The following is a 16,587-nucleotide window of genomic DNA, read 5'->3' as shown; positions in this document are numbered from 1 at the left end:
AGCTAACCAGTACAAAACACACACACACACACACACACACACACACACACACACAAACAATGTGTGTGTCACATGGCTACTTAGTGTCATGGCAACTGCAGTATCCTACGTGCTATGTGATGATGCAGCCACTACCCCTCCCCTCTTCACTTCTCCCTCTCTGTGTGTGTGTGTGTGTGTGTGTGTGTGTGTGTGTGTGTGGCAGGGGGGGGGGGGTTGCTGGTGATGGTTGGGGGGAGGGAGGAATATAAATTTGTTTATATCCATTACACCATTAAACCACAGACAGGAAAGCTAAGTAACATACCTGTACTTGCTGCACTTGGCTCTGAACCATTCGTGAATCAGAAGAAATAGGACCAAGAACAGTCATCATACGATCTTTAGCTCCTAGCCAGGCTGAGAGGTTGTCATGTGTATCATAGAATTCTTTGATATCATCCATCAGTTTTATTCTGCAAAAAGAAAATAAAGCATTGTAATAATCTCACTGTCTCAAATAGGCACCCAGGTCTTTACAATCTCACTATTAAAGTTCTACAATTCATAATAAAGGGACTTAATGATCTACTTAAAATTATTAATACCTGTAAACTCACAGTCTCTTACAAAATATCTGTTATATGAGGGGGGGGAGTCAAATGAAAACCTTAAATTTTTCTTTTTTATTAAACAAGAAATGGAACACAATTATATCATTTTTCGACAAAGCCTCCTCATCATTCAACACACTTCCTTCAGTGTATAGGAAGTACATGGATTAATTTGGCTTGGGGGGGGGGGGGGGGGGCGATAAATAAATAAAATTTTTTTGATCACGTGGGCAGCCAATAGTGCATTGCCTGCTGCACCTCTTCATCAATATGAAATTTCTTTCCTCCCATCACTTCTTTGAGTGGTCCAAACATGTGGTCATCATTTGGTGTGAGATCTGGTGATTATGGAGGATATCGCAGAGTATCAAAGTGCAGGTCACTGATGATTGTAAGCATTGCACAGCAGTATGAGGCTGAACACTGTTATGTTACAAAATAGTATCTGTAGTCAGAAGTCCATGTCACTTCGAACTTACTGCAGGTCAAAGCTAATTTATTAACATAGTTAATAAATTATGGTGTTTCTCACAATCACATAGTGTTCCCAGACTGTACTTCAGTCGTTCCAAAACAGTCAGCAAAACTTTCCCTGCAGATCTGTGTGTGTCCAGAACTTCCTCGATTGCTCTCTGGTTTGGGCTGGTGATAGTCTACCCAGGTTTCACCTCCTATAATGATTCTTGTGAAGAAGTCATCACCTTCTGTTTCAAAGTACCACAAAAGTTCTTCACAGACGTCACTGTAATTCTCTTTCGGTTCAGGAGTGGGCTGCCATGGTACTCATCTTGCAAACACTATGAAAAACTTAATCATTTCATGAATGATTTCAGGTGTTGGTCGATGATTAACGTTCAGATTTGCAGTTATCTCAACCATCATCACATGGCGATTTGCTGTCACATTGGTTTCAATGTTGCAGCTGGTGTCACGACGTGGTGTTCCTGACCTGGGCACTGACAACCTGTCACAGAAGTCACACCATTTTCAAACTTTCTGCTCCACTCATACACTTGCTGCAGTAACAGACAGTCATTATCAAACTGGACCTTCATTTGCCAATGGATCTCAATAGGCTGTTCAGAAAATGTATGACAGAACACTGCACTTACATGGTGCATTTTGAAAGTTGAGCAGCCACTATGAAACAGTGTTGAGGATATGTTTCAGTTGTCTTTAGTATGCTACCACCTGTAGGGCACTTCCTACATCTCTGTAACAGTACAGCCAACTTTGTTGCCGAGAAATGTTGATTTTTAATTACATTTTTCAGGTTTTCATTCTCTCTCTCTCTCTCTCTCTCTCTCTCTCTCTCTCTCTCTCTCTCTCACACACACACACACACACACACACACACACACACACACACAAAACTAACCTGTCCTTGCATCTATCATTTATACTCTTCCATCGAGTGACAACATCAGTTAATTCATCATGCAGTGTATCAGACCCTTGTACACTGGGTTTCCTCTTGAGAAGATCAGCAACTTGTCCTCGAGTGTTATCCAGAAGAGATTGTTTCTCGTACATGTCCTCCATGATAGCCTATAAAAATACCAATTTTTGTTCAACAAATAAATAGTGATCAACAACCAAGGCCTTTCTGCAATTTTTAAAAATATTGCACACAGTTATAGAAAAATAAGTAAATGGAAACAATTGCAAAATAACCTTGTGACAGTTGTTCACAAATATGAATAGGAAGTGATGTTAACAATGGCTGTTTAGGGAAAAGTATGCGAGATCCTAATTTTTAAAAAATCTGTCAAAATTACTTTCTTAATGATTTGGTTAACCAAGAAAACATCTCATTGACTACTGTTCATATAGCACAATATACTGGCGTATTCCACTTACTCAAATTATATAATGCTTGTCTTACACAAGATATATGCTGTTAAATAAAGGATAATACACAGTTATGGTGCAACACTTTGTAACAATTTTAAATGACTTACTGACAATTTCATATGCCTATCTTTCTTTCCACTGTTTTCTCCTTTATATTACAGATCTACCAATTCTGCAGCCAGCGTATTTGAGAAAAATTTACAAATTGTCAAATTTGGTGAAAATCCACAGTAAGCTGTTTTACAATAGGTTTTATTGTCAGTCTACAATGCATCCTTTTTTATAAACCGTAACCTGTTTTTGTTTCTCATGAACAATATTTGGATTGGTTATAAGAAAAACAACCAACATACTATGTAAATTGTGCTGGTGAACTGGATAGGTTACTCATGTAGCCAATACAATCAATCTGAAGATGGTTCATATGGAACTGAAATCAGCCACTATTTTAAAAATGAATTCAATCTAGACGGGTAATGAAACTGTTGTCATTTCTTTTTTATCTCTCAGAGGGTAACCCAATTTGGAATACCATATTTTTGACATTACGTGTCTCTTACTGCTTATGAGATGCAAAACCCTATTAATATTCTGAATTGGAATTAAACTACAGATTACATAATCCAATCCAATAATATTATAAATAGTTTGCATCAAATTTAGAATAAATTAACTAGTTCATTTCTCACGATTCTGAAGCAAATCAATTATGCACATTTCAGATTAGAAGTAGAGATAAATATTTACCTTTATACTCTTAGCAGCTTTGTTAGCTTCATCTTTTGTCTGTGGTACTACTTCTTTTGGCAGAGATCGTTGTACCTTGTCCAGGAATGCTGATAACGTACGTAAACTATCCATATGCCTACGTACTTCCTCACGTGTGCTGTCCAACTCTGATTGGCGATCCGATAGACGTACACCAAGCAACCCATAACGGTTATTAACCTCTGTCAGTTGCTGCTGAACTGGTGACAATTCTGTAACAGATTTGTATTGAACATATGAAGTATTTCTAGTACATAAAAAGTCAAGAACATAAAGTTAAAAAGCAACAAATTTTTTGATACAGAATGCTTCAAGAATAGCAACACCATAGGTACATAATGTCCCATACACAAAATAAAAATTATAATTATAATTACAAAATGTGTTGCTGCCCACAGAATAGTTGCGACCTCCTCTCTCTGGGTGAACTTGAAAATGCTGAATTTTTTGTACTCATTTTGACAATGGTAAATATTAACTATGCATCTTGGTCTTCCCATAGAGACAACATCTGTGCTTATAGAACATTCATTACTCTTCTCTACACAACACACGTTAATACTAAAGCCCACAGATAATTAGGAGACTAAAATACCCTGGGTGGTTTGTTGCATATACTCTGGCATCGTGACCTTAAGTGATGGGGTACATTATGTTTCGTTTAAAACAAATAGTTTTTGAACAAATGAAAAACAATCAACAGTACTGTTCCTATTAGAAAATACACACATAAAATATATAATTGTGTGTGAAGCCTGTTATGATAGTAGTATATCACGACTAAAAAAATTCCACCAGTCAATGGTGACTTCACCTAATTTCTTTTTTTTATGCACGGAACGTAATGATTCTCCCTCATATACTACAGCCAGGCATCTTAAAAAATTATACTACAGGTTACGTACATTCCTTCTGCGTCTTTTGTGATCCTTAATGAAAACTGTGTCCATCTGAACAAATTTAGGACACACAATGCCTGCAGTTTCTGGTGTAACTTGCTGAAAACTAGTTGCCTCAACAACACACACACACACACACACACACACACACACACACACACACACACACACACACACACACACACACACACAGGAGCGCGCGCGCACGCGTGCCACTGTTTTCTGTTTTGAATTAACAGGGTTTGTTACGAATTTACTAGTTTTTAAATCAAATTTGGGAATAAGGAATTGTTATGAAAAACACATTGGGTTTCCATTGTTTTGGATAAAAATCCTAGCTTTGAAACTAACACGCATGGGTAACTTAGGCAACTGATTAGTACACAGTGCAACTCATTCTTCATGAATCAGTAACTAGTAATGGAAAAACTAAAGCGAGTGTGCACAGCACCTAATAGTAGTAGTAGTAGTAGTAGTAGTAGTAACAGCAGCAGAATGCTCTTAACAGAAAACTAATTTTATTTTACTTCATGCTGCGATGAAATACTGATCAGAAAGACACAGAAGCACACATAGTATCACACAATCAAAAAACTGAAAATTATAAGATTTAAGTACAAAATGAATCTATTCTAAATGTACAAATTAAGAGTGGTCTCTCAACTATGAAAACTTAACAGCAGCTTTGGTCACCATCCAACCCAATTTTGTGAAATATTAGAACTCTATCGCACCATGTTATTCTGAAACCGATTACAGTTGGCAAGAGAGAAAACCCATTCACATGCTTTGATGACTACAATTTTGCTGTTTCTTTATCTCGTTTACTGTATGTCCACATGCTTCCCCTCTGAGGATCATATAAAACGTACTCCCACAGATTTTAGAATGCTAATACTTGATAAGGTTTCACATAGGAACATACAAAGACTATCAATTTCCATTTTACAAAGAAATCAAAACTGACTTCAATTTTTTTACTTGCACACTAATAATGAGATTTCTTTGTTTACCTGTACGGCAGGCTCTCCAGATGTTCTGTGGGATGACAAGACCACATATTAATGCCATTAATTGTAGTTGCATGGCACAGAAATTGATGCTAGCTACCACCAAAAACTAACTCACACCAGCATTTCCTCGATTTTACCGAAGCTTCCAACAAATAAGGCAATGTTCACAATAACAAACCAGCTTTTTGCAGGCACATTATATATTGATACTAACAAAGGGAAGATTTAGAAGCAACCATGGTTGAAAGTAAAATTCACAATTTGACAACAGAGCATTTCAGGCAAACTTTAGGACTATTTTTCTACTGTTTTTATTTTCTTTTTACCAAAACATTTTGGGGCACCTCTGTGCAATCACCAGTGAGTTTTGTTTATTGAAAACTGTAAAAAGTGAAGGTATTTTAGGTTACAACTGATGTGACAAAGTGAAACCAAAAGAAAGTTTTTGTTGGTTTTTCTTCTTAACATTATTTTACATTATATGGCGTCCCGCACTGATAGCATGTCATCTTCAAACCAAATGATGTTAATGAAGATTTCATCATCGAGTTAACACATCCCTTAATTTTTAAAAAAGGTGATTTTGGTGGCAAAATGTTCTGTATATATATTTGTTATTACTCAAATATTTTGCAGCTGATCCTCCTCCTTTTGCATTTGACGGCACTGCAGACACATATTAATGTACTTTATGTAATTTCATTTTTCTAAACGCCTTTTCACTTCACTTCACAAAACACGATGAGTACTATGTTGTTGTTGTTGTTGTTTTTCCTAACTGCTACGTTAAACAAAATACACACAGTACATTAATATGTATGTGTGTGTGTGTGTGTGTGTGTGTGTGTGTGCAGTGCCCTTAGAATGCGTAGGAGGATCAGCCACAACAAAATATGAGTAACAACAAATACATACGCAAAACATTTTGTCAAACCAAAATTATCTTTTTTAAAAATAAGGGGATGTGTTACTCGGCGATGAAATCAACACTGACATTTACATTTACGTCGTTTGGTTTGCAGATGACATCAGTGCAGGGCACCACACAAATGGTCTTGCAACAGCATATAATGTAAAATCATGGTAAGGAGAAAAATGAACAAAAATTTTCTTTAGGCCTAAAAACTTTCTTTACGCCTCACTTTGTCAGATCAGCTACAACCAAAAATATGTTCACTTTTTACAGTTTTCAATAAACAAAACCCACTAATGATGGCACAGAGGTGCCGAAACATGTCTGGATAAAAAGAAAAAAAAAAAAACAGTGCTCTTGCATAATAGGCAGATCCTATATCCTGTACTTTAGCTGCAAACACAGAAAGAAAAACAAGAGCTGCAGATCTAAAAGATGAATAACTCAATGAAGAAGGTTTGCATTAAAGCTGTATGCCTTCACGAAACGAAGATTTGTTTTAGATGAAAATTTTAGCAATGGTAGTATTTGCTTGCTACTGACAATATCGTAGCGAATTGTTAGAATGTAAAATGCAGTTGTGTACCTTCCTGTATCAGTATGTTGCTATCATAAACCAAACTAAACAAACAATGGAAAGAAATAAAACAGAAAGCGAATAAAGCTACACAATTGCCAGAACAAGATGCAAATTAGGTAACAAAAAATTAAAACATACAGGATTGAAACATATAACTGAACATGAATGATTAACATTCATCTTCAGATATGTGCTTCACAGATGGTGTACAATTAGAGAGAGAGAGAGAGAGAGAGAGAGAGAGAGAGAGAGAGAGAGATTTACATAAAGGTGTACTCAGATACTACATAATGTTGGCAGCAAATGAATGATTCATGCACAGCACCACACCTACATTTTTGATAGAAGCACAGAGCCAAACTTAATATTTTGAAGGAGAAGTGTCTCACCTTCAAGGTGGAAGCCATCCTGTGATGACCGTCTGCTGCTGAAACCACTTGAACCTCCAGGAGAAACAGGGCTCTGAGCGTTGAAGCCGACAGATTTTGTGGGAGATGGTGACCGAGCTTCTTGCGAAGATCGACGAACTGAATAAAATGTTTCCCAAATGACTGACAAGGTGAACTTTCGTCTAAACTACATTTGTAGAGGGAGTTCTGTAGTTCATAAGTTTTGATATTAGAACAATAGCAGAAAGAACAGAAAAGTATGGTAGCCCTTTAAAATAACAGAAAATTGTAATCTGCAATTCAAATTATCAGAGAGTGAAACTGTTCTGACACAGAGGTTAGACAAAGAGTAATAAAAAAAAGGAAGAGGAGATAAAACTGAATGTCGAGTACCAACTGAAAAGACAATTAGAAAATATTTTTCTCCTCCATGATACTCAAAACTAGAGAGTTAACAATTGGTTCAATCACATAATTAAAAGTAGGCCCACAAAGACAGATATAAATAACTGTAATGTGCCAAAGCACTTGCCATGAATTCAGAGAACTGAAAGATGATGGTATTGTGACAAACTGTAATAGCCACATAGACAACTAGGAGAATGTAACTGGAAAGTTTTTGCACTATGTAAAATATATATATATATATATAAAAAAAAAAAAAAAAAAAAAAAAAAAAAAAAAAAAAAAAAAAAAAAAACCCCCTCAAATGTAATGCATTTTGATATGATTTATTTCATTTTATCACTTTGAAAATGACTATTTTTTATATATGTGGCCGATTTGTGATATACCAGTAAGCAATCGCTGCCTGCTGTGTTTGGCTATGAAGGGTATACAAACATTTAGAAATGGAAATCTCGCAACAAATGTCACGTAGTGAGTCAATCATTACAAAAATTTACAGCTTAATTAGATATATGAAGTAATCAGTAAATGACAGGTGGTATAGCCTTTACAACCACAAAATCGCATTACTATTTCCGAGAGCACCATATATGAAGCAATGTTGCTATATCACCCAATCTCAGTCCGATACTGTTGTCATTAGAGAGCAAGAGTGCAAACTTAGATATTTGAAGGTGGGAAAGGAAGCAATCCATGAACTTTCTAAAGGAACGCGCTCAACCTCCATGTTTTATAGCCTTCAAAAAACTATTCACACTACATATGCAGTGATAGATAATACCTTTTGAGAAGAGCTGAAGGTCTTTACAAACCAAATATTCTCTCTTCCTGAAATATTCTCTCCTCCTGAAGCATAATTCAGTTTTATTTCACATACGCCCTCCAACCACCACCACCACCACCACCACCACCACTGATAACAGTCACTTCTTATCAGATACAATGAAATAGCCTCTTTCAGGACTTGAAACACCAATCACAATATTACCTATTTTTACTCCAATGAACCTCTACCCTAGGATGTATGATCAGGAAACACATCATTCCATGAAACTGTGAGCCGGACCAGGACTCGAGCCCAGAACCTTTGGGTTTCACAGACAAATGTTCTACCAGTTCAGCTAGCAAGGCACAACTAACAACACACTCCCACATCTTCACTTCCAGTACTACCTACCTCCTGCTTTCTCAACTTCAACACACATACTGCTGCAGAGCAAAAATTCATTATGTAAATGCTCAATACATTACACAATTGTTTTTAATGTAAGAAACAAGAAATATAACTTTTAACCATAAATTTTCAAAACAAAAACAACAACAACAAGAATAATAACAACAAACAATGAATGGAAGCACAAAGATGGTGCTGATAGAAAGTATACCAGCATAAACCTGGGAATTTTTTTTATCTGAACCAGCAATTTTGAATCAGGTAGGCTGGACCATCTAAACATGCCAGTATTGTTTTTATAATTTCAGAGTATCACAATTACAATAATACAATTGAGTGAACATAATGTTTCGTATACAGTATTTCCCCATTCTTCTATCCCATTTAGTAAATTACAATTAATGGTTTAACGTAATCCTACAGGGAAAAGTAGTCCTCCAAGAGAAAAAACATTCAAGAAGTGATTTTTCAGCTCTTGTGAGAGCATACTAAGAAATTATGCTACAGAGTACTGCAATTTTTTTTAACAGTAAATGTTCTTACAACATAAAGGACATTCCTCTGTGTCCTTTTAACCAAATAGGTAACACTACTCTTTTTTTTTAAAAAAAAAAAAAGGTCCATGCTGTCAAGCATACATTTCATGAGCAAGTATGTGTACTGAGATGTCAGCGTAAGAAAATCTTGTTTTTTATAAGTATCGCACATGGCTGTGCCTGCATTTTGAGCATTCGTAAAATATTTTAATTTTATTAATAAAGAAAGGTGTGTAAAGTTTTGCATGACCTCATAAATATCTGTCTGGTGTCTTGGCCAAACAGAAATTGAGACAGTCTCCCAGAGCACACTGAGCTTCACATCCTACGGATGCCCACTGCACAGGATGATACGAGCACACACCACAGCTTACTCTGTGCCATAGTACAAAATCAGCAACGCAACATGGAGCAGCCACTTCATCTGTACTTCATTTACTACATGGCTACCAACAGTGTCATCTCACTACACGAACTACACAATTCAGTTTACATTCCTTCAACTTTTATTGTTTGTTCTTTTGAATCTGTTTTCGCCATGAGGGAAACTGTCTATTGATTTCAACTTCATATTTTTCCCACTTCCATTGTACACACATTCCCACTGAAATTTTAGGTTAGGTTAGGTTTAAGTATGCACGGGTAAAATGCTAGAATGAAAAATTGTTTACATAATTACTTAGACTGATAATGTTAGGTACACACACTATTAATACCCTATTTGGTATCTAGTTGTAATTGAAGTCTTCGCCCTTTACAGATTAACAAATGGCTGAAGTTCTTTGCTATCTGACTCAAATAGCTCAGTCTGCTGCTTCATTAAGTCTTTCTGTAGAAAAACTAGGTAATAGGTACTGTGCAACAAACTTACGATTAGTTCGTCAATAACAGACAAGAAATGATCTTAAAAGATTCTGTATTTCTCATGTATGAGGCTAACATCATCATTTTGTAATCGCTCCCTCTTTACACTTATTCACTAAAAAATTTAGAATCATCCCTACTAGATACCCTGCAATTTTTTTGTTTGTAATTTTTTTTCCCATACAGGACACCTTGTGAAAGCATTCACGTATTTACAAGACTTTCAACTAGAAAATAGCTTTCTAAGTAGGCACATATGAGGAACTTACGTGGGCTAGCTGTAACTGAAGTCTTCTTTGTGGGACTATAAGCAGATGATCGACGTCTCTGAGGTGATTCAGGGCGATCGCCACGAAGCAGATTGTCATAAGCATTTCCCAAGTCATTCAGACGATCCACTGTTCCAACATATTCTCGATACTCCTTGTGGAGAGGCTACAAGTGAATAAAACCAAACTGATCATTCATAATCAGTTCTTCTCATGTCACACGAGTGTTTTCAAACACGTTTGAAAGGTAGTGTGGGTCATAAATGAATTCTTTACCTACAAAGGACACTCCTCATGTATGAATTTAAAGAAATGTCTAGTTCTCTAACAAACCTTAAGTTCTTCAATTTGAGCACGCAGAACATCTGTATCGACAGCAACAGGATCAAGTCGCTGTACACGACTCTCCATTGTTGTCAGCCACTCCATAACTTGTTCATGAAGTCGCTCGTACGCATTCAGCTGGTCAACACGTGCTTTTCCTAGACGCTGCTTCTCTTCAAGCTGAAGTCCCAGTTCTTTCCATTGACCCTCCAGGTACTAAAATGAAGGAAAGGTAGTTGAAGGTTACAGTAGATGTTACACAAATTTGTAAAGTTTTGTCAGATTTGTATAATTACTAAATTTCCCAAACTCTGTAATAATATTCACCTAAAAGATAAGATACAAGTGGCAGTTTAATGACTTTCCAACTATCTGATTGTATGAACTACACATCTGTCTCAGCTCCATCTTACTCATTTGACATCCATCCACAAATTTCCTCATGTCTGGAAACAAAGCAATTGGTATGATTCACTTTTCATCAATACGGCAGATATGGAAACACACTGAAGAGCGAAGACCATAAAGTTTGTAGCAACGATCTGAGGATATGTTAAAATGATGGAGAAGAACTTTATCTTTGCAGGATAGCGTGACTTAACCTGAATAACATACAAATCCCTAAAAGCATAGGCTATAAATGTTATTTTATTCTTTTTATTTATTTATTTATTTTTTTGCTGATACAATATTCCTCACCCTCCTTCCTTCATTTGTTGTACTTTTACCATGGTTCCTCATTGTTTCAACTGACATTCTCATCTTCAACATACAAGGTGTTTCTGTAAGAGTGTGCAAAAATTTAAAAGGACATAATGGATGTTCCACTGAAGAATTTGAGGTAGGGAACTAGGGGTCGGAGAAACCATCTTGAGGAGATAATAGGAATAAAAACAAATCACTGTGTACTTTTCTGTTTACATTAGTTACGGGTAACTGACACAATGAGGGTATCATTTGTACAGTATCTTACAAAATGTACTGAAACTGACTGACAACAAGCTCAGTGCAAGCATGACATCAACAAACAAGATTCTGACACACCCTGACAAATATCCCTGGTGTGTTTTGAATCACTTCACAGGCAGCTACAATTCTGGCAACTAATTCCAGCTCCATATCCGCTGGTCTCTCATATCCACGTGTCTTTAGATATCCCCATAGGTAATAATCAAGGAGATTCAGGTCACGTGTCCTCTCAAGCCATGGAATAGGGCCTCCCTTTACAAACCAGCGACCAGGAAATACAGCATTGAGATGGTTGTGGAATTCACACTAAAGTGAGGCAGTGCACGGACATGTTGTATCCACATCCTCTCACGAACAGCCAAGGGTATGTTCTCCATCAACTCAGGTAGAACCTTTTGCACAACCCTCAAGTACTGGTGGCCATTCAAACGGCCTATTGCATCACGACTTCCTAGTAATCAGGCTCATCCTCCTTGTTTCCTTGCAGGTAATAAAGAATGTACATGTCAGTAAACAGCACAGTACGTGCAAACTATAACACAGGTAGTCGTAAATAAGCTGGAAAAGATTAATGCTCGACAATACAGTAGAAAAGTTTACTTCCATACTTCCTTAAGCTGGCTTCTCTTACCCCAGGTTCCCACCTCAAATCGTTCAGTGGAGAAGTCTCTATGTCCTGATGCATTTTTGCACACTCTAACAGGAACACCCTGTATATATTTCATCTGTTAGTGTAAAGCTTCAGTGAAACACTAGAATAGCAATTAAACAAGTCTAATCATTTTGGAAGAAAATCAGCAACAGCTGCACTATATTTATTTATACAGCCAAGACAAGCTTTGCCCATTCACAAACAAATGCCTGAGATAGTGCTTGCTTGTCGCTAATGTTCCACACCAGATGTTACGACAACTGGGTCTGCTGGTAATACACAATTTCCTTCGGCATATAGGCTATGATGTATGATACACGAAAGATCTTTAAGGCAGTTTGAATTCAAAAATGTTTATGTTCGTAGGTGCTGAGCCTTTCAATCACAATATATAATTCAATATAATACAGTGTTCACTTGACTGGTTACGACTGCTGCACACAACTAAATGTAGTCAAACTTCACAGTTTTCCATCCAAAGAATCAAACTTTCTAAAAATCATATTTTCAGCAACATCATGCTATCTCTGTGTAAGGCAAAGGAAATTTGCAATCTCTCTCACAAATAAGTATTGAGCTAGATCCAATTCAAATCTCTCATCTGAATTAATAATCAAAATTTCAACATGACGGCAGACAGGCAGCTAGGCACAATCATTTTAGGAGTGCATAGGGCAATGAATCTACACAATTCGTAAATTACTTCTCTAGCAACTGTACCCCATTCATCATAAAGTGCAGCATTTAACATCACTATTTTGGGAGGAAATCTGCACTGGATTTTCCATTCTAAAATAAGGGACATATAATCAATAATGTTCAGTTGGTGATTTTTATTTTACCTCATTGTATCTCTGTCTACCAGAAATGAATTTCTCAAGCTATTCATGACGATTTTACATCTGCTTAGGCATTACCTATAGTGGACGCACAGACTCAATTACTTCCTTCTACATTGCACATTCGACCCCCCTTTTGCTATTTATTACCTACTTTTCCAGTTAATCAGCACTCACGCACCCATATTGTCCATCTTTTTTCTATTCTTTTTAATTTCAGTCTATTATTTGCCACTACATGGTTACTACACTACTACATTTCAGTACATTTGCTGTCCATAATGCAACTTAAATATCAGCTGAACCAGAACACAATCCAGCTGGCATATCCATGCATTTCCCACTTTGCAGATTCTGATGTAGGCTAAGGGAACAGGTAAATTCCCACTAACACATTCTGACAGTGATTGTGATAATACTTGCCTTGATTCTGTCTCTTAGAGGAACAGTGTCGGTGACATCTTTCTTGCCCACAAGACTACGGCCTGCTCGAACAGTTTCCTCAAACTCTGGTCTGTGTGCTTCCTTCTGTGTGGCTAGTGTATCCACACGAACTTGCAACTCTTCAGCATCCAAGCGACCAGCAGAAGCTTCAAGTGCTTCCACGGTCTGTGAACACCAAGTCTCCAGCTTGCCTGCACGTGTCGAGAATGACGTCAAGGCTGCAAGTGTATCTTCTAACAATTCTGTACGGCGTAATGTTCGCTCAGAGAGCTTCTCAAATCTGGAAAATTGTAACCTTTGAATATAAAATGTCACTGAGATGCTCACAATAAAAAAAACTAAGAGTGAACTGTATGCAAGTTATTCAAAGGGAAACAGAGAGGGTGGAGTCAGAAATATGTGACATAGACTTATTTTATGTGTAAAAAAGAATTTTAGACATCTGTGTACACGAAGTGCCAAACTGCAAGTAATAGCTGTCTATACTTTGCAGAAGTTCCCTTTAGACCCCTGATGAAAATTAACAAGCAAAATTAGAAAAGGGTGTGGCAATTGGAAGGGGTAAGATGTATCAGACAAAAGGACAGATGAGGAGGTAATGAAGGAGACATTTATGAGGAGAAAGAGAGACAAATACACCATTTTATAAGAAACAAGCTGCCCAATTACACTTCTCTTAGCATATATGCAATGACAATTTGGGCAACATCTTGTGGAAGCAAACACAAATGACAAAAATGTATTGGTGATGAACAATTACTATTGTCTCGCACAAACCTTGATGTTACATCCTTGAGCTTCACATCTATTTTCTTAGCCAGCCTAGGATTTGATGCAGTGGCTATTAATTCTTGAGCTGACTGAGACACACTTTCAATGCTAGGCCTGTGTTGGTCGACATCTGCCTGTAGTAGCCTATGTTCACGAAGTTGTTCATCTAGTCTTTCCTTGTGGAGGCTTGCTGGCCGCTGAAGACTCCTAGAATGGACAAAATGTGTGTAGTGTAGTGTCCGCATTATCATTCGGTGTACAAGACAATCAGTATGAAGCTGAGCAGACTAAAAGCAAGACCACAATACATCAGATACATACATTAGAATTACAACTGCTATCATATAGTCAAATAGGGTCTGTAAACATTATATGCCGTTGTTCTTACAACACAAGAAGTTCTGGATGGAAGAGAAATAATGCCCCCCCCCCCCCCACTCTCTCTCTCTCTCTCTCTCTCTCTCTCTCTCTCTCTCTCTCTCTCTTCCTGGTGCTGCAGTCCAGTTACATCATTGGGACAATATAACCATGCATGTATATGATCGTGCTTTAGTAGCTCTAAGGGAAGAAATTGCCCTGAAGTTCAGTGATGATTTCAGTCTAGTTTGTACGTCTGTAAACTATCTTTACCATATCTCGAGTGGTCACCCTTTACTCCATCCATTATTTGTAATAACCTTCTTGCTATTAACTGTAATTCCTCTGATGGTTCTTCCTGCATCTTAGTGAGGCTTTAAGTATTAAATCTGTGTGCACATTTTACAGGTCTGAGCGATTTCACACTAACATGTTGATACTTCTAGTAGATCACATATGCTTACTTGGCATTATTCTCAGCGCTGTTCAGCCACTGTGTAAGGCTGTCAAGTGCATCCTGCACACTCTGACTTTGGACAAGAGCAGTGTCTAGTTCCTGGCACTTCTCCAAAAGAGCCTCTGAGAGTTGCTTGTATTTGTCTTCTAATTCATGAACAGGTGCTTCCAATGACGCCACCTCTGCTTGCGTCTGCTGACCTTCAAGAGACCGCAGGAGTGCTCCAAGAGACTGAAAATGTATCACATATTAGTAACTTGCTAATTAGACTACCCTAAAAACTAAGTATATACAATAACAAGTATATTTTTTATATCAATATTTTGTAAAAAATTGTCATCATACTATATTTACCCGAGTATAAGATGATGCTGATAATAAGATGACCCCCACTTATTCAAGAGGCTTCTTGAAAAAAATTTACTTTTAACATATTCACACTGATCAAAATTACAAACTGTTTTATTGACAACATACCTGCCTAAAAAGTTAACATTATATCTACATTTTGATAATATTATTTTTAATCGCCATCACCACCATCCTAATAGCAGAGTTGTGAAATTTGTATCTTCACTGTCACAAATATTTGGCTACTACTTCTGAATAAGTTGCAATTTCTGCACTTGTGGTTACAGTCGGACCTGAGAAAACAGCTGTTTTTATTCAAATACAAGCTGGATTTTGCTTCTATACTGATCTGAGCATTATACCATTTCCTGGAACTAACTTTAGTGAAGATGTTAAATGTACGTAAAAAATATACTCATGTCTAATGAATTGAACCAAAGATGTAATGTTGAGTACCATGTGTACATGATCTCACAGAAAAAAAAAGACACTGCAAAAAATAGATGGCAATTGTTTTGTCTGATAAAATGTTTCACCCCTTTGGCTAGTTTCGCTGAATTGAATGGACGCACCAAGATTTTGTTCAACATATATCTCTCAAAGTCTGTAGCAATTAATAATTTCTTTGTTTGTGTTTGAAAATACATTTGTTATTGTAAAGTTTAAAGGAATACTCCAACATTAGTGTAAAAGTAATGTCCTTTCCTGGGTAATACAACATTAAGACTAGTGGACTATTCCCACCATTGGCTGTCTTTTTGTTAAATACAGCCCAGAGAGCCAAGTTTTGCTGAAGATGAGTGATAAATTCTTAATATCTTATGAAATATTGAACAACAGTCTTAATAATTTTCAGATTTTGCTTAAACTTTCACTCATACTGGATTGCATATACCAAGTACATTGCCTGAAAGCACCTAGAATGAGGAAATTTCACACTGTGTCACATAAATGATGTTCAATGAGCTCAATAAGATAAAGTGTGTATTGTCTACGTATACATCGAACCAGATACCAGAGATTATTAATAAAGTCATGTTTCAAAGAATTTGTAGCCCCTGGTGGGAGAAAAAAAAAGGGATTGCTTGTTAGAAAATAATTCCACAGCTCTCCAAGGACATTTAATAGCAATGTTGAAAGCCGTTCTGCTTACGATTTATTTA

At 36.9% G+C, this 16,587-nt stretch overlaps 1 protein-coding gene across 50 annotated transcripts in view; it reads right to left on the bottom strand.

Moving 5' to 3' along the window:
• LOC126279005 (microtubule-actin cross-linking factor 1) overlaps positions 1–16,587 on the bottom strand; it is a 485,047-nt gene that overhangs the window by 154,332 nt on the left and 314,128 nt on the right. For 48 of the 50 annotated variants that reach the window (XM_049979354.1, XM_049979337.1, XM_049979346.1 and 45 more), the window contains 9 exons: positions 15,081–15,304; positions 14,266–14,466; positions 13,468–13,768; positions 10,594–10,800; positions 10,261–10,426; positions 7,010–7,147; positions 3,195–3,427; positions 1,972–2,141; positions 308–455 (listed from right to left, as the gene is read on the bottom strand). In XM_049979354.1, coding sequence (XP_049835311.1) covers positions 308–455; positions 1,972–2,141; positions 3,195–3,427; positions 7,010–7,147; positions 10,261–10,426; positions 10,594–10,800; positions 13,468–13,768; positions 14,266–14,466; positions 15,081–15,304 — 1,788 coding nt within the window. The remainder of the gene's footprint in view (positions 1–307; positions 456–1,971; positions 2,142–3,194; positions 3,428–7,009; positions 7,148–10,260; positions 10,427–10,593; positions 10,801–13,467; positions 13,769–14,265; positions 14,467–15,080; positions 15,305–16,587) is intronic. The other 2 variants (XM_049979362.1, XM_049979367.1) reach the window with 1 other exon arrangement.

This window comes from Schistocerca gregaria, chromosome 6 (genome assembly GCF_023897955.1).
Source record: "Schistocerca gregaria isolate iqSchGreg1 chromosome 6, iqSchGreg1.2, whole genome shotgun sequence".
NCBI lineage: Eukaryota > Metazoa > Arthropoda > Insecta > Orthoptera > Acrididae > Schistocerca > Schistocerca gregaria.
Note: the sequence above shows the minus strand (reverse complement) of the source record. Positions and strands in the feature narration are given on the sequence as shown.